Source organism: Eurosta solidaginis, chromosome 3 (assembly GCF_040869045.1).
Source record: "Eurosta solidaginis isolate ZX-2024a chromosome 3, ASM4086904v1, whole genome shotgun sequence".
Classification (NCBI taxonomy): Eukaryota; Metazoa; Arthropoda; class Insecta; order Diptera; family Tephritidae; genus Eurosta; species Eurosta solidaginis.
Genome location: NC_090321.1, coordinates 285,791,969 through 285,809,291, shown reverse-complemented (window position 1 = coordinate 285,809,291; position 17,323 = coordinate 285,791,969). Strand labels below are relative to the sequence as shown.

The window sequence follows — 17,323 nt, the reverse complement described above, 5'->3', positions numbered from 1 at the left end:
TTCAAAGAAAATTTGGTTTTGTTGCAACAGCATAGCTTTAACACATAATTGCGTACGAAGTATGCAGTGCGTAAAAGATTAAAATATGCAAAAAGAAGGCAATTGGGAAAAACTTTACAACAACTAAGGCATGACGTAGCTGAATGCGTTTATAACCATTTCAACTATCGTAGGGGTGCGGGTTCGACTCCCACTCCCGGGAGAAAAGGCTTTGAAGTGATTTACAAGGTATAATCGAAACAGCTGTCGCCTTGTCCGTCCTGATGTCACGTTGTTTAAATTTTTCCCAAATTATTAAATAAATTACTAAATTTTAGTTTCATAACATTGGTTCATTTCTGGTATGATATCTTAAGTAGGATTGATTGGGTGCAGCTCAGATTACAAGATCCGGGGATGAATTTTAGAGAAGCGTATCATGATTTTAAATCCTTAGCGACTGAACTATGTGAAATTCGAGACACTCTATGAAGAAGCAATAGAAAAAGCGAAGTATCTTTGTATAAAGTGGGATATTGATATAGTAAAACGTGTAAGAAAAATGGCCGGAGAATTGGCTAGAGATGTTGGTCTTTCCACAGAATGTGAAATTTCTAGCGTTATGAAAAGTGTTCTCGATCGTCTCCAACAAGAAATACGTGCAAGATTTAGACGACTAATTGACCTTTATTTGAGATTCGGATTTCTCTTAAGCGTTGGAAATTTGTTAAACAAGGATAATAACGACTTAGAAAGAAATTGGGTAAGAACTTGGGTGAATTTTATAATACAGATTTCGATGGAACAGAACTTGTTATCGAAATATGTGACGGCAAAATATAAGGTACTTCGCAGTAAGACAGAAATTTAACCTAAAACTCCGTTAGAATTATTTACTTTTATAATCTCGTATGGAGATGTTTTTCCAAACTTGCGAGTAGCACTTCAAATACTCTTAACTATCTCAGTATCAATTGCTAGCTGCGAACGTTCATTCAGCAAATTAAAACTGATTTTGACATATTTACAATCAACGAACATTATTAAGCGTGGAAAAAGAAAAATTTGAAATGATAAATTTTGATTATATCATTGATATATTTTCTTCCCCAAAGTCAAGCAAAATTTGCACATAGATATTAGTTTTACTAATATATTGTGACGAATATTAGTGACACTAAGTTATACTCACTTCACTAGTCTGATGATAAGTAAATGAAGCCACAACAACAATAAAGCAGGCAGTTACTTGTATCTACATAAACGAATCAATCATTATGTCTACACATTTATACGTACACGCAGCGGAGAAGAGACGCACAAACACATGCATATATCTTATATGAGATGCTCTCAAAAGTAGGCAATTATCTGTGGAAGTGTCACACACAAATACAAGCGCATATGAGAAGCTATACACGTGCATCTGTAGTTATAACTTTATAGAAGTAACTAAGTTAATTCTGGAAACGCCTATAAGTATGGAACGAGGAAATCGAAGAGTATAAAAGAGCGCAATCTGAGCAATCAGCAGTCAGTTTTGATTTAAGCAAGCTATCAGTTGGGAAGTATAAGTGGTATTGTGAAGTACTTTAATAAAGGCCATTTTGCATTATTGAATAGTGGAGTTATTTATTCAACAGTTTAGTGATTCGAACGTTAGTAGAATGTTGCAAATAAGAGGAATTGCACAAAATCGTTACAATATTATAATAATATTATTATTAAATATGTATTGGAGTAGACTCCAATCCTCCATATAGATGATATCTTCAGCCCATGATAAAAATATAGGAAGGTAAAACCGTTTTCTTTTGATTTTAAAAAAATTTTAAAATCTCTCTCAAAAACTTTGTGGATATGCCAAGCCAAAGGATACAAACAAAACTTTTAGCATATTTGATTTTAAATACCCGATAAAAAATAAAAATAAAATAGATCGAAAATTTGGTATGAATTTTTTTTAGTTCGTTTTTATAGTTTGCTTTATTTTTTTTAATTTGTACGATTTACCATGCATGGTCATAATTTGCTCACTAGTACCCAGCTTACGTCCATCATTAGAGATGTTGCAGGTCTTCGCATCTGGACGATTCACATAGCCAAACTGGGGAATATTAATATGTGGAGGTTGAATTTTTCCGACACCTTTTCCCCACTTTGGCGTTAAGTGGGACATCCCGATTTTGTTTTGATAATATGCAGAGAGCAGCGCACATATACATTTTCGTATTTATCGTAGAAATCGAAGTTGGGACAGAGCATGATCCAATTACACGAGGTTTCGCATGTAGCTTTTTTAAAAATCTGAGACTCCGCACTCATGGATGTTTTTAAGAAGAAGTGAAGAAGGGGGAAAAATTAAATCCCCTTTTTCAAAAAGACACAAGTTCGACAAAAATCTCCCTTTGAGACATGACGATTGATAAACTTTAGCCAAGGGCTTTGTAAGAGAATGTGGCCGTAATAAACAACCTGTTAGTCACATTTGATTGATAAATTTAGCCAAGGGCTTTGTAAGAGAATGTGGCCGTAATAAACAACCTGTTAGTCACATTTGACACTGAGAGGAAATGATGGTGTGCATAACGCGTCAGAGATAAATCCAAAGATGGATGTATGGACTGCGGCTTAGGAGCTGAAAGCTTCTCAGCAATTTTAGCTGGCGCTGTCAGACCGTCTTTCAAACTCGGCTAGTATCTTCCAAGCAGAAGTTCTGAGGTCTTATCCTGTAACTATATTCGAAGAAAAATGCGTTTGAAAAGCTTTGAAATCAAAAAATTTTAAATACGAAAAAAATTTCTTTCGAATAGTGTTACATAATAACACACCTGAGCACTTTAGGCGCAGCTAACTATGCAACAGGCACCAATGGATGCAGCATAGGTGGTGGAGATGCATCGTTTAAGGAAATAAATATTTAGGATCATTGCCACAATCACTAGTCTGCATGAAGAAAGAACGGAGATCCCCTTTTACAGCATTGGCAAGACCTGCATCGAGGATAGCTGCAAAGAAACAGTCACTATATATATAGCTATGCCCAGCTTGACCACACGCTAGGCTTCAAACAATGGGCAGTTATACGCAGCAGGAACTTCCGGAAGTTGCTTTGTACTCCGTAAACGAGATGTGAAAAGAGCGCCGAACATCTTTTTGACCAGCAGCAAGAAAGTGCATCAAAACAGCACCTCGTCCTTCATTTGCGGGTCTTTAGCATACGGGCAGCACAGCAACCAAGATTTGCGCTTATTTGTGGCATCTGCAAAATAATTACAAACTTCAAGTACTCAACATTGTTACAAAATTGGGTTTTTATTTTTAATTTACCCAAAAATTTACAGCAAAATTATATATTTTTTATGAATGTTATCAAAGGAATCTATCAAAACTAAAAAAAGTGCACCCAATTAAAATTTTTTTTTCTGAAAAGTAAAACCTTCAGTACTGTTTTAAAGTTTTGTTCATTATTCAGAAAGGAGTTTGAAAAGAAATAACACTTTTAATGTTTATGAGCGACTGGGGAGTTTGGAACGTAAACAGCACAGGGTGGTCTAAGGCTACAGGGGTAACCTTTAATAATTAAGCCATGGGGCAGAGTAACGCGCATATCCTTTGGAAGTATGCATTCTTCTTCGGCGATGAATGCACAGGCGGGAGCCTGACTTTGAAGGAAATCACAGACGTTCGTGCTGCTATGTATCATACTACACCAGATCTCGTCATAAAAAAAAAACAAAAAAAATATTTCCCCGGGCGCAAGAAAACCCTACTACGCCACTGACGTAATGTTTCAAGAACTCTGGAAAGCGTTAATGTTTTTGGAGTTACAATGAATTGCTAACTTAGTTTCAACCCTCATATTAATGCCACAGTCAATAAAGTGAGAGGAGTTTTAGCATTTGTGAAAAGATGGGCAAAAGAGTTTAGTGATCCTTACGTTACAAAAACCCTTTTTACATCATTGGTGAGGCCGATATTAGAATATGGATCGATAATTTGGAATCCGCGTTATCAAGTTCATGTGGATAGACTAGAATCAATTCAAAAACAGTTTTTACTTTTCGCCTTGAGAAATCTTCAATGGGACTCTCCTTCCTCCTTACACTAATCGATTAAAACTAATAAATCTTCCTACCCTTGCAAGTCGTAGAGAAATGCTAGGTGTACTATTTATGACTAGACTTTTAAATGGATCGATTTCAAGCCCATTTCTTTTGAACGAAGTAAACTTGAAAGTTCCATTCCGAGTTTCAAGGCATTATAAACCTATAATTCTTAAAAATGCAGAAGCAATTTCCAACTACACGAACCTTTTCTATGTTTGTGTGAAGATTATAACTCTCACTGGAGAATAATTGATGTTTCGGACTCGCTCTTTGCCATAAAAAAGACGGTTCTATCTTCTCTTAATAGTTAAAAAATTATATTTATACTTTTAATCTATTGTATTTTGTGAATCTTTATTTCTCAGCTGATAAGTTTCTCTGTAGCTGAGCGGTTTTAGATCTCGGCGCTTAAGAAGCCACTGCCTCTCAAAGACTCGGTAACAAAAAAATTAGAAATAACACATAAATAAGAATTGGATACAAAAAAAAAAAACAAAGCATGCATGAATTAAAAAATTAAATTAAATCAAAAAAAAAAGAAAAACAGGATTAGCCTGGTTTCATCGGGCCACTTGAGGGCAGTGCGCTGCCACAACGTCCGAGAAAAAAAAAAATGAAGGACTTAAATAAAATTAGTTTTAGCTTGAGAAAAATCAAATAAGCTGCAACCCTTGTTTCCTTAGCAACCAATTTTTTTATTCCTTCATATTAATTCTTAAACATTAAATTGTTTTTTAAATAGTTGGAGAGCATAATTTTTATCGCTTGAGTGGAAATATTTTCGATTCGTGATGCTGTTGTTTTTGTTGTAGCAGTGACTCGCCCCATCCAATAGGTGCGACCAATCACAAATTGTTATCAATGTCCTCTAACGGGAGTCCAAGGCAACATGCTGTTTCAACAGGGGTGGACCATAATGAGGTGTTTTAAAGGCATTGGTTCCACATTACAATTGAAAAGATGGTTGGTGTCATATGGGGACACATAGCAAACAGGACATACATTTTGTTTTTCGGGGTTGATTCTGGATAGGTAAGAGTTTAACCAGTAACAGTATCCAGATCAAAGTTGGGCTAGAGTGGCTCGCGTTTCCCTAAGGAGAGTGCGTTCCTCCTCTGCTAGTTCTGGGTATTTTTCTTTAGGTACCAGATTCGCCGTACAATTCCTGGCATAGAGGTCCGACGCCTGTTTTTGGATATCACTGAGGACCTGCTTGTGCTTTTTTGCTTCATACAGCTGTGTTATAGGGGGCAGTATTTCCTCATAATGCTCACGAAGATGACCCCTTAAGCCCCTGGGCGGTATAGCCTCATCAATCAAATGGCTGTTGGGGTTCCCAGCTTTCCGCAGCGGTTCTGAGGGCGATATTTTGGCAGGCCTGTATTTTCTTCCAGTGAGTGACCTTTAGGCAAGGCGGCCATATCAGAGACGCGTAGCATGCAATTGGCCAGCTAATTGCTTTTTAAGTAGTAATGAGTGTTTCTTTGTCTTTACCCCAAGTGCTGCCGGCAAGAGATTTGACGATTTTATTACGGCTCTGAATTTTCGGTAGAATTATTTATTTATTTATTTATTACAGCTTAATTAAGCCTAGCTTATATCTATTTACAGTGTATCTATAAATCTTATAAAATAAAGTTGCTAAATGCCATGTATGCACATAACTTCACACAGAATGCTCCGATTTTAAAAAGGTTTTTTGCATTTGAAAGCTTAGCTACGTGAGATGGGACAGTTAATATAATTTGAATGTGTATTTGTAGGGGCGTGGCAAATTGCCAAAATGTAGTTAAAAATCATAAAATTTTTTTTTACACAGCTATAACTCATAAACAGATGGATGGATTTAAAAAATTCTACTTTTCAGTAAAACTTTGAAATATTTACCTTCGATCTGCATCAAAAAAAATACTTGATTCCTTTCTTATATCAGCCAAATTGCTTAAACAAAAGTAACATTTTTATCAAAAAATGCGTATGTGTGTTTGTTCGCTGTGAACTGTCCGCGCTAATTGCTTTTGAGTGAGGCTTGATGCGACACATACATACGTACATATATAGCATTCGTTGCGTTATTTAACTTCGGGCGTAGGTTTATAGGTATGTATGGATGTACATCACTACATAGTATAAAACAAAGTCGCTTTTTCCGTCCCTATGTCCCTTTGAATGCTTAAACCTTTAAAAATACGCAACGGATTTTGATGCGCTTTTTTTTAATAGATAAAGAGTGATTGAAGAGGAAGTAACGGATGAACATACGCAACGGATTTTGATGCGCTTTTTTTTAATAGATAAAGAGTGTTGAAGAGGAAGTAACGGATGAACATATTTGGCCGAAATTGGTGGAGGGGTAGCTTAGAACCAGGAAACAGACATAGGCTAATTTTTATCCCGTTCTGGATAGGGTATTGAGATCAAAACGTGGACCTGGGTAATCCTGGGATATGTTTGTACAATATGGGTATCGAATGTAAGCTGTTTATGAGTACTTTGATACGGGGTATTTTTCGTACCCGCGTGTAACTAGGGTCTCGAGATATAAGCGAAAACGTGGACGCGGGTACCCCTAGAATGTGTTTATAGAATATGGATAACGAATGAAAGCTGTTGATGAGTGCTTTAGTACAGGGTAGCTTTCATACCTATTGGTGACTAGGGTCTCGAGTTAGACGGAAATATTTATTAAAATGTATGGAGATAGACCAAATTTAGAGCAAAACAACGTCTTACGGGTCTGCTAGTATTTATATATAATAATTTTAACTAGACTAACATATAATTCTAAACTAGTTATATCCATGAACTGCCGTATAGTGCTGAACTGTGGCAGACCTCCCAATCATGCCAGCATTATTTTGGTGCCAGTTATGTCTGGTATGAAGGCCGTTTATGAATAAGCATGAATGCGACATTCGTTGCATGCTCTCAAAAATGTAGATCCTGATCGAACGTCATACCCAAGATTTTAGGGGGTAAGGCGCATTCATGTTGTAAATAAGGTCGCCGATGATTTGGTAGGGACAATGTCAGGTTTCGCTAGGCGAAACAACTGGAGAGATCAAGGAGATAGCTGTTTATTTTGTTACAAAGCTCAGTGGTGAAGGTAGCTTTGATAAATAAAAATAAAAAAAATAAATGTCAGGCGCGATAACCTCCGAAGAGATTTTAGGTCGAGCTTCACTTCCAACTTGTATCGTGCTTATTTAAATTTTTTCTACAAATTGACGGAACAGGACCTACATGTTTTACGCCGACTCCGAACGGCAACTGCAAGGCAGATCAGTTTTCTCTGAGAGATTTTCATGGCAGAAATACACTCGGAGTGCTTGCCAAACACTGCCGCCCACGCTTAGAATTTTTTTTTTCTAATTGAAAAAATTTGTTTCTAAAATTTTGATGTTACTTTGCACGGGGTGTTAACCCAGGGTCTTCCGTGGGGTAGGCGGAGCACGTTACCATCACACCACGGCGGCCGCCAAGGTAGCTTTGATATGTAGAAATTAAACAGAAGTGGGGATAGGACCCCATTAGTACATGTCCCGTTGAAAGTAGTTTAATTTTTAATTTATTTTAAGAAACCTTATTACAAGGACCACCAAATGAGGTATCTACGCTAAATAATATTACTGCAGTTTGTCTTGAAAAGTTAAAGTTTTTCTTAAGGTAATATGCAAACTACTAAATGTGCAAAACTACGTAGGACTTGTACCGTACCAACCATGGAATTGTGCTAAGAAAACTGCTGGCGTGTGGGAAAAATCTTTTTGCACGCCGTTTTTCGAATGCAAGGGATTATAAACTGTCGCTCGAATATATCAAAACACAGATATCTATCTACTGCACCGAATAAGGGTTTAACTTCATTTCTAATCCGCTCAAAGCTGTAGTAGTTAGCAGGAGTGACTCTGCGGTACAACTTTTACTGATACGCCCTGACAACTCTGGTTCAGAACCTTCTGGTTCTGCAAGTCCAAAGAATCAATGCTAATACCTTTTGCGGCTTTAACAAATGATTTTTATGCGAACCAAAATTTATAGTCAGCCCCAATAAAAAATTTTACGTGGCATTAAGGTACAATTTTTTAAAGTAAGAACTCCTACAACAACAAAATATTTCAGTTTTCACTTTTCCTTATTTCATTTGCCTTGCATTTGATATTTCACATGTTCTACAAAGTAAAAGCATATCTGAATATTTGATTTTGATAAATTTTTTTTTTATTGACGTTTGGCAAATCTAAACTTGGAAATCTTCAAAAATATATGTCAATCATGATTTTTAAAATTGCTCCTACCTTCAAATATGTTCCTATCAAAAAAAAACCATGACATAACTCGTAGGTTCCTATTCCCATACCTGAAATATTAAATCGTCTGCGTTTCGCGACTTAATTTTGTATGGTAAAACTTGCAAGATTTTGCATTAAATCTATTCAGGGGCATCAATTTCGAATAAAGCCAAAAGAACAAGTTTGAAAAGAATGAGGTTATCTTCATTTCGAACTTAACTCCCACTAGGTAGTTTAACAACTATATTTCACATGTTTTTTATGGTTTTACACTTTATTTTGATATTTCCTGAAGCATTTTGGCGTTTATTTGAAAAGAAGTATATTTATTTGTTTTTTTTTTTTAATTTTGGGAAAAAGTAAGTACCATGCGATTGTATGTGAAGTGTAGTTTTGATTATATGCCAAATGCTCTATGCTGTGTAAGAGTAATGGAAGCTTTACAAATATGTACAACAATAATATTACTCATACGCAATGGCGCACTTTCACATGTAAAGGCCGCAGGCATATATGTATGTAATACTCCTATATTGCTACCAGAGGCTAGGTACATTCCCAAACATCAGAGTGCCGATATATTGCTGTTTAAACGTTTTTGTTTTTGTATTCAATAATCGAATGTACCTAAATTTAAACTTTTTCTTGTCACACATATGCTGCTACAATCACAAGAATTTTATAGGCTGTCTTGTTTTAATTTCGAATTCAAAACACATTGCGAACATTTTATATTAGCAAGGCATCTGTATTTTAAAAAAAGTAACCAATGTTATTTGACCTTTTTCGTTAGACTAATCGTGATCGCCAGACCTTCGTCATTTTATAAAAGCTGGAATTTCGTCAGCGCATACTTCAACCATAAGTAGGAATGTTAATGTGCTAAAAATGTGCAAAAAAGGCCCTACTTTCGGCATTTTATAAAGACGGATTTTCATATACTTCCAGTTTATAAGGATTAAAAGCTGGCTGGACTATGCCACTATAGAAAGTATCTGGCAATCATTCTCGTGACTTATAATCACCCCTATTCTGCATTTCGATTACGTTCCCGTTCTACGCTCCGCTTAAATCGAAGTTGGGTATTCTGCATTACGAAGGAATCGTAACGAGAAGAGCAAATGATTTTTCGAAATCAGCTGTTTGTACGGAATGTGTGAACATTGGAACAAAATAAATTAAAGAAAATTTGTAAAAAACAGTGAAAAACATTAATATTTTATTATCCAAGCCATTTTGTACAAAGAAAAGGAAAATATTATAATATTGTCGCCATGTATGTATGCGGATGATTGGTCCTACTTGCTGAATCTCCTGAACAGCTTCAGGAAATGATAAACTCCCTTTGCGATTACTGTAGCCAATGGTCACCAACTGTCAACCTGAGCAAGTCGAAAATCATGATATTTAGGAAAGGTGGTAGGATACGTGGATCCTAGAAATAGTCTTATGGCAGCGAAGACATTGAAATAGTTAACGAATACAAATACTTAGGTGTTCCCCTTCCTTTTCAGTTATCTTTTACTAAGCAGTTAGATTCAAAGTTGGTGGATGCTAAAAACGCTATTAACGCAACGTGGTTGAGCTACATTAACAACCCCGTATCTGTTTGAGCCAGAAAATAAAAATCTTTGAGGCTGCTTCCAGGTCCATCATGTTTTATGGCGCACAAGTATGGGGAGTCGCCCATTTCGACCAAGTTGAGAAACTCTTTAGATTTTTTATAAAAAAGCTGATTTTCCTTCCCTATAACACGCCAAATTACATCCTGCATCTGAAAACAGGTTTGCAACCCTGGTGGGGATCTTTTGGGCAAACGTTTGGAAAGAACTCGCTCATTACGGAATTTTCAATAGCTAATATTCAGGTTTTCACGTCTTCGCTTTTAGATCGCCTTGCTGAGAGTAATACGAGTATGTTCCTAGAAATGGCTCAAAAGTCTACTACCCACGATCTGTACCCTATGTTAGTGTCATTAGAGAGTTCATATTTCACGGATGATTTCACCGTCTATGCCGTTAGCTTAATGCTACGTGCAAGGGGAGGTTTGTTGAACCTAAACGCAAGAGCTTACATAAACATATCGTCTCCATTTTGCACAGTGTGTAACTTGCAGGTTCTGCCACCTGATGCTTATCACTTTATTGGTTCATGTCCTATATATAACAATATCCGTTTGCTCTATTTTGGGGAAAGAACTTTAGATATGGCAAAGGTCATTGCTATTTTAAATGGATATAATTTCGACTCTCTTGCCAAGTTTCTTGCAGACAGCATTAAATTCAGGATCTTAATATTAAACGAATTCTCATAGCTTGTAAGCAATTTATTTAACATGCAATGCGACACGCAACAAATTCTGTTATTATCGCGATTTTGTACTTTTATTTATATATTTTATTTATATGTTTGTTCGATTTTCATAGTAGCTTTAGTCATAAGATGTATTCTGATTTGTTAAAATAAATATATACTACTAGTACTACTGAATGAGGGCAGGACAATGTACTTGTGCAGGATTTCGTCTATTTGTATCGAATCCAAATTTGATTAAAATCGGCAAAGTGGTTTCGGAGTCCACCTAAGTATTTTACTTACTCATCCTACCTCTGCGCATCTCTATATAGAAATATCTATATAGAAATGTTTTGGCCCTGGCCAGGTGCAGGTAGCGCACTGCGGAACAAAGGCGCCTTCTTAAAAGCACTTGTTTGATCTGAGAAGTCAATAAAATCTTTAGAACTGAAATGTTTTTCCCAAATATACGAAGAGTTGCTTAACGCCAGACCACTGCTCTTTTCCTACCGGAGAACGCCTTTCGTCATAACTAGATGCTTTAAAGTGCCGAAGGGCTCTTCGTGCTGGCAACCTCCGCTTACAGCATAACTCGTCAATGTTCTCGATTACTTACTTTTTTTACGAATGCGCGTAATGTTTTTGTTAACACAATACTCAACTTTTTACTTATTTTATGAATATTAGACTTGAATACATACATGTTGTGACGAATATTAAGCAACACTAATGGACACTATCATCTCTAAGCCGATACTAAGCAGTGACTTGTATCTACATAAACAAATCAAATCATTATGTCTACACCTATGTACATACAAGCAGCGGAGAGATACGCACAAACACATGCATACGTGTGGGTATTACTCACATATACACGCGCATATGGCTACGCGAGAGGCTATAAATGTGCATCTGTAGTTTATAGCTAGTAAGTTTATAGCTGGCAACTAAGTAGTAGTCTAGAAGAAGAAACGCCTATAAGTATGCGAACGAGACACCAGAGAGTATAAAAGGAGCGAAAGCTGAGTAAGCAGAATCAGTTTGATTTAAGTAGTCTAATAAAGGCCATTCTGCGTTATTGAATATTGGAGTTATTTATTCAACAGTTTAGCAATACGAACGTTAGTAGAAGGTTGTAAATAAGCGGAATTGCCCTAAATTCGTTACAATATGTATATGATTTCCATACTTCAGCGCTATATATTTGAACATAATTTTTCAAACGAAAAAATTTTATGTAATACCGTTTTCTAATACCGAAACTTAATCGAATCACAATTCTATTTAATGAAATAATTAAATTTCCCTTTTCATACAGGGCCTTTTGCTTCATTAAGCGAACATCTGTCAGCAGCCACAAAAAATATTTCGTTTTTACAAAAAATAGTTAAAATGGAAATCAGCTGTCTCCTTCTTAACTATAAATACAATCAAAATAAAATGCATGCGCAACTATCCATAGATGTTGCATCTAATCAAATATGTGCCTATTTTCGATAAAGACATATTCAGACCAATTCTAAATATTCTCACGGAATTTTGTTCTCGCGGAATTTTCAACAGAGAATCATAGGAAGAAGACGGCATGATAACACAAATCCGCCGGAGTTGCCTGCTTTCATTCAGCAAAGCAATTTTCTGGTGGCCAAGTCGAGTTGAGTTCGCCTTTCTATTCTATTTAAGCCTTCTTAAAAAATCCTTGCGCAATTTCTGGATGGCTGCATCAAATATACCGAGAGCTCTTCCGTTGCTTGTGATATACTTTTCGACTTAAAATAAAGAAAATTGTAGTTGTTGTTGTTGTATTAACAGTGAGAATATTGTGGTATAATGTACATACATATTTTAGCACAAATTTGTACAAAATAAGTTTCTTTCTTAAAAGAACTAATTTCCTTTAACTATTTTCATGCATTCCCTTTAATTTAATAAGTGAAAAAACTCCTATGAAATGGCAGAGAAATCTCCCTCTCCCTCACATTCATAATACCTACTTTTCTCCCATAACCGGGTTCCGCTTTTTCGAACATTTTTTAGAATAGGAGGAAAGGGAGAAGTGAAAAAAGTCACAAGGAATTTTTATTTAGAATACGAGGAATGGGAGAAGGGAAAAACTCGCACGGAATTTTTGTTTAGAATTGGGCTGATTATTTTTTGCAGCAAACGCAGAGAAAAGTAGATTTTGAATTTTTTCGCGTTTTTCTATTTTTCGTAAATTATTGAAATTAATCTATTTTTGATTGTCATTTGTTACATTGACAATAAAATTCGAAGCACCAAGCAAAATCGACTGGAATGAGATAATTATTTGTATTTTGTATGGACGATTGAGTTCAATTACGGCTTTAATGTAGAAAACTTGACTAATTATTTCATTAAGCTTCTGTGTAAATCGGCATAAAATTCAAAAATTGTTTAAATCAAACGGTTAAATTTTTTTTTTCATATTACGCAAGAACTTCTACGGAAAAGAGAGAACTGCCAAGTTCACTATTAGTTAGTTTAACATATTTTTGACTGACCTCAATAACTACCTCAAATTTGTTGAATTTTATTTTATTGTTGTTTTGATAACACAACAATAGCACAGCTAGAAAATTTTCAAAAACTCGCAAGAGTTTATTGACCGCCAAAATCATTTGTGAATAAGTTATAACCTTTTGTGCCAGAATCAGGAAAACCTGTACATTTTAAAATTGTTATAATGTTGTTTTTTTTTTTTAATTTTGAAGAAAGTACTATACAATTTGTAGACATAATTTTTAAATATATTGCACTTACTGACTATTTTAAATTTATCGTGCAGAGTATATTTAAACATTTTTGCTTTTGAGATCCAACAACTTTTTAAACTCAAAAAATGTTAAATCAATAAAAACATTTTTATCGAAAGTACCTTTTCGCTTTCCGCCCGTCCTTGAAATCGCCCATTTCTTTAACTATTTTGCAAGGTAGTTATGTGAATTGCAATGTGGATGTAGCGTTTTGTTTACATTGCATGCATGCATTTTTATTGCCTGAGTTGCTAATGATGAATAGCTTTTGCATTAATCGCAAGCTTTCCCTTCAATTTATTTAAATTTAATTTCCTTTACACATCTAAACATTTAACCATAAAGATTGTTTACTTTCACTGCATTATTTATTAAATTGCCAAAGAATGCACAAGCACTTATGCACATTATATATGTATACATATACATACATATATACATATGTACATATATATACATACACTTATGCACATACAATATATGGATACATGTTTTACTATTTCTTACTATAGCATTTTCAGGTCAAATGACTCTTTTTTCAAGTCAAATGAAACCATACTACTAAGGTAATTGTCAATATATTTATATCGTACTTTATAACGCTAAGTATTTATCAAATTTTTCTTTAAGACAACTATTTCTAATTAGCCACATTTTTGCTTAAATTTTCTTTGTGAGTTTAAGCTGCAGTTAAGGTCGGCTTAGTTTAGCCTTGCCTTTTGATCGTTTCAATTTTTAATAGATAAAGTAGCAGGGTTATACGCTAGGCAACTTATATACTACAGTTTAACCACCCACTTAAAATAAGCGCCTATATTTTTTACTTGTATCTACTCCTCTTATATATAAAGCACATTCTTCTTCTACATATACTTCGTTAATAACGTAGGAATAAAGCAACGTAGAGAACAAATAGAAGCATGATGTGAGCGTACTTCCTATTCACTGTCTGACACCAACTAACACATCGGTTGAATCCTCTGTATTATGCTTTTCTCTTTGACCAACGTCTTACCAAACAACATAGAACGATAGTTACATTGCACTTCACTCGTTTGGGCCTTTGAAAACATATATATTTGTTTTTATTCCATTATTTTTCATTGGCATCATCAGGGGCGTAATATTTTTAGGTGTGGCGGCTGAAAAAATTACAAATGAAAACTAAATAAAATTTACAAAAATTACACCATGAATTACATAGAAAATCGGTACCATCGATTTGTGGCACACTTTGTCACATTAAACACTATGAACACTATAAAATTTTCATTTGATTGTATAATTTTCATGTATACCAACGTTTTTAGCGGACGCTTTTGGGTCGGACGTATGAAAATTTTTTTAGTAGGTCATGAAAAAACCCTTAAAAATCAAAGTCAAAAAGAGTAAAAAAAAAATTTAATTTCGCAGGCTCGAAAATTATTTGTTTGGGTATGCGTAGTGAAACTTTTTTTCCTATCGAAAAATCGATGGCGCGATATCGCTTAATAAATCGACCCGTTCTAATATATATATTTTAAGTATTACATTTAAATACAATATACAATGAAAAATAATGGAATAAAAACAAATATATATGTTTTCAGAGGCCCAAACGAGTGAAGTGCAATGTAACTACGCCATAGAGTAGAAAAGATCACTTTTTACCGTTATGGCTTTCAGCATAGTTAAAAAAGATCTCTCCACAGTCCACATGCTCTACTATATAGTTGGTAAAATAATGTTTCTCTCAATACCTTGCTATCGTTCTATGTTGTTTGGTAAGACGTTGGTCACAGAGAAAAGCATAATACAGAGGATTCAACCGATGTGTTAGTTGGTGTCAGACAGTGAATAGGAAGTACGCTCACATCATGCTTCTATTTGTTCTCTACGTTGCTTTATTCCTACGTTATTAACGAAGTATATGTAGAAGAAGAATGTGCTTTATATATAAGAGTAGATACAAGTAAAAAATATAGGTGCTTATTTTAAGTGGGTGGTTAAACTGTAGTATATAAGTTGCCTAGCGTATAACCCTGCTACTTTATCTATTAAAAATTGAAACGATCAAAAGGCAAGGCTAAACTAAGCCGACCTTAACTGCAGCTTAAATTCACAAAGAAAATGTAAGCCAAAATGTGGCTAATTAGAAAAAGTTGTCTTAAAGAAAAATTTGATAAATAATTAGCGATATATAGTATGATATAAATATATTGACAATTACATTAGTAGTATGGTTTCATTTGACTTGAAAAAAGTTTCATTTAAAATGAAAGAAGGTTCATTTGAAATGAAAAAAGTTTCATTTGACCTGAAAATGCTATATTTCGAATAATTATAAAACGAAAATTGATAATTGCTAAGTCACATTAAAACTGAATGAAAGTTACCCTGCATTAAACACACGCGTGACAACAACAATTTACACATTCACATATTGCAAATAAAACTCGTTATAAATTCACCATACACATGAATTGTATCTATGTATTATGTGCAAATCGTTTTGGCATTAACTAAATAAATATTCCGTTTTGGCGTGTGGATTTGTTCTCTACGTCAACTTCAATTACCAACTGGTCCGCAATTCTAAACTTTGGTCGCTAAAAGTGAAAGCATTTACCTATCTAACAGCAAACTTCAATATATTCAAAATACACATAGAATAACGACTGCTACATTCTCTGCAAAATCGTTTCACCATTTGAATTAGTCTTTTGTTGGAGTACCTTCAAAAGTGCTCCTCTTTCAATTTACGTGTAGCCTATTACTGCTCGTATTTTAGCGACTGGGATCGGTTATGATAAGAGGAAAAATTGGTATATTTCGACGAAATCTTTAATATGTTTAATACCAACAGCTGCAACAGGTCCCTTAACGGATTTGCCTTTAAACAAGGTCTTATGTGGGGAGGTCCACACCAAAACGAAAGAGCCACAAACTCTTCGAGGAGTTGAGTTAATGCGCTATATCGAGGGCGACCCCACGGACGTTGATTCACTCCTTGTGATACCATAGCGCAATATTACTAGTGTAGCTTGTTATTACAAAGTTATCTTTGAAAAACAATCAATTGGACACACGAATTTTTGTCCTACTTTTTAAACCTAGCAGTTTACTGCTGATTTTAAGCTTTTTTTATACTACTTTTAAAACCATTAAAAAGTTTTACGCAATTTCTAAGTTATCTTGGTTTCAAATTTAGTTTAAGCTCAAATTTAGTCCAGAAAAATACAAAATTCGATGGAAAGCTTAAAAGCTGTCTGTTTAAACTTTTTCGGTCTATATTATAAAATATTAGATGATAAACCCAATTTTTAAAATATTTGGGTTTAAATTTAGCCAAATAAAAAACCAAAAAGTTCTACCCTTATTCCTTCCAACGAAGACGTTTTAATTCTTGAAAAAAAGTTCGCTGGAAACTACTAAGTAATTTCTTTTGCGAAAAGCAAATTGAACAAACTGGTGAGTAGAATGATTTTGTATTCTTAAATATACTTCCAATAACATCTGAATTTCATTTTAGTGGCAGATGCTCTTGGAATTCGAAGTGAAGGTGTTATTTTGCTAACACATTATGTTTATATCGGCCACAGCGCTGGTTTGATGGCATTAACACCAAAAAAGGCTAACGCCCAGCCTTACCAATAACTATAGCTTTATTTTGTTCTTAAACTCGGATCCATTTCTTTTAATAAAGGCCAGTAAGGAATATGCTTTGGGGATAATACAATTTAAGTGCTCGGTGAATGTAAAAGACGAATCAAATACAACACCTAAATCCCGAATTTTCTTCACCCAATTTATTACATAATTTGGAATAAGTTATGTAATAACATTTGTTTGCATTCAGCGCAAGCTTATTTTTACAGCACCACTTATTAAA

General features: G+C 34.7%; 1 protein-coding gene across 3 annotated transcripts in view; it reads right to left on the bottom strand.

Moving 5' to 3' along the window:
* The window catches only part of LOC137245765 (uncharacterized), a 47,335-nt gene extending 31,351 nt beyond the window's left edge, over nt 1–15,984 (bottom strand). The window contains exons 1-2 of one of the 3 annotated variants that reach the window (XM_067776931.1): nt 15,828–15,984; nt 13,575–13,811 (exon numbers count right to left, since the gene is read on the bottom strand). In XM_067776931.1, coding sequence (XP_067633032.1) covers nt 13,575–13,609 — 35 coding nt within the window. In that variant the 5' untranslated portion in view covers nt 13,610–13,811; nt 15,828–15,984. The remainder of the gene's footprint in view (nt 1–13,574; nt 13,812–15,827) is intronic. The other 2 variants (XM_067776930.1, XM_067776932.1) reach the window with 2 other exon arrangements.
* Between the last annotated feature and the right edge of the window lie 1,339 nt (nt 15,985–17,323).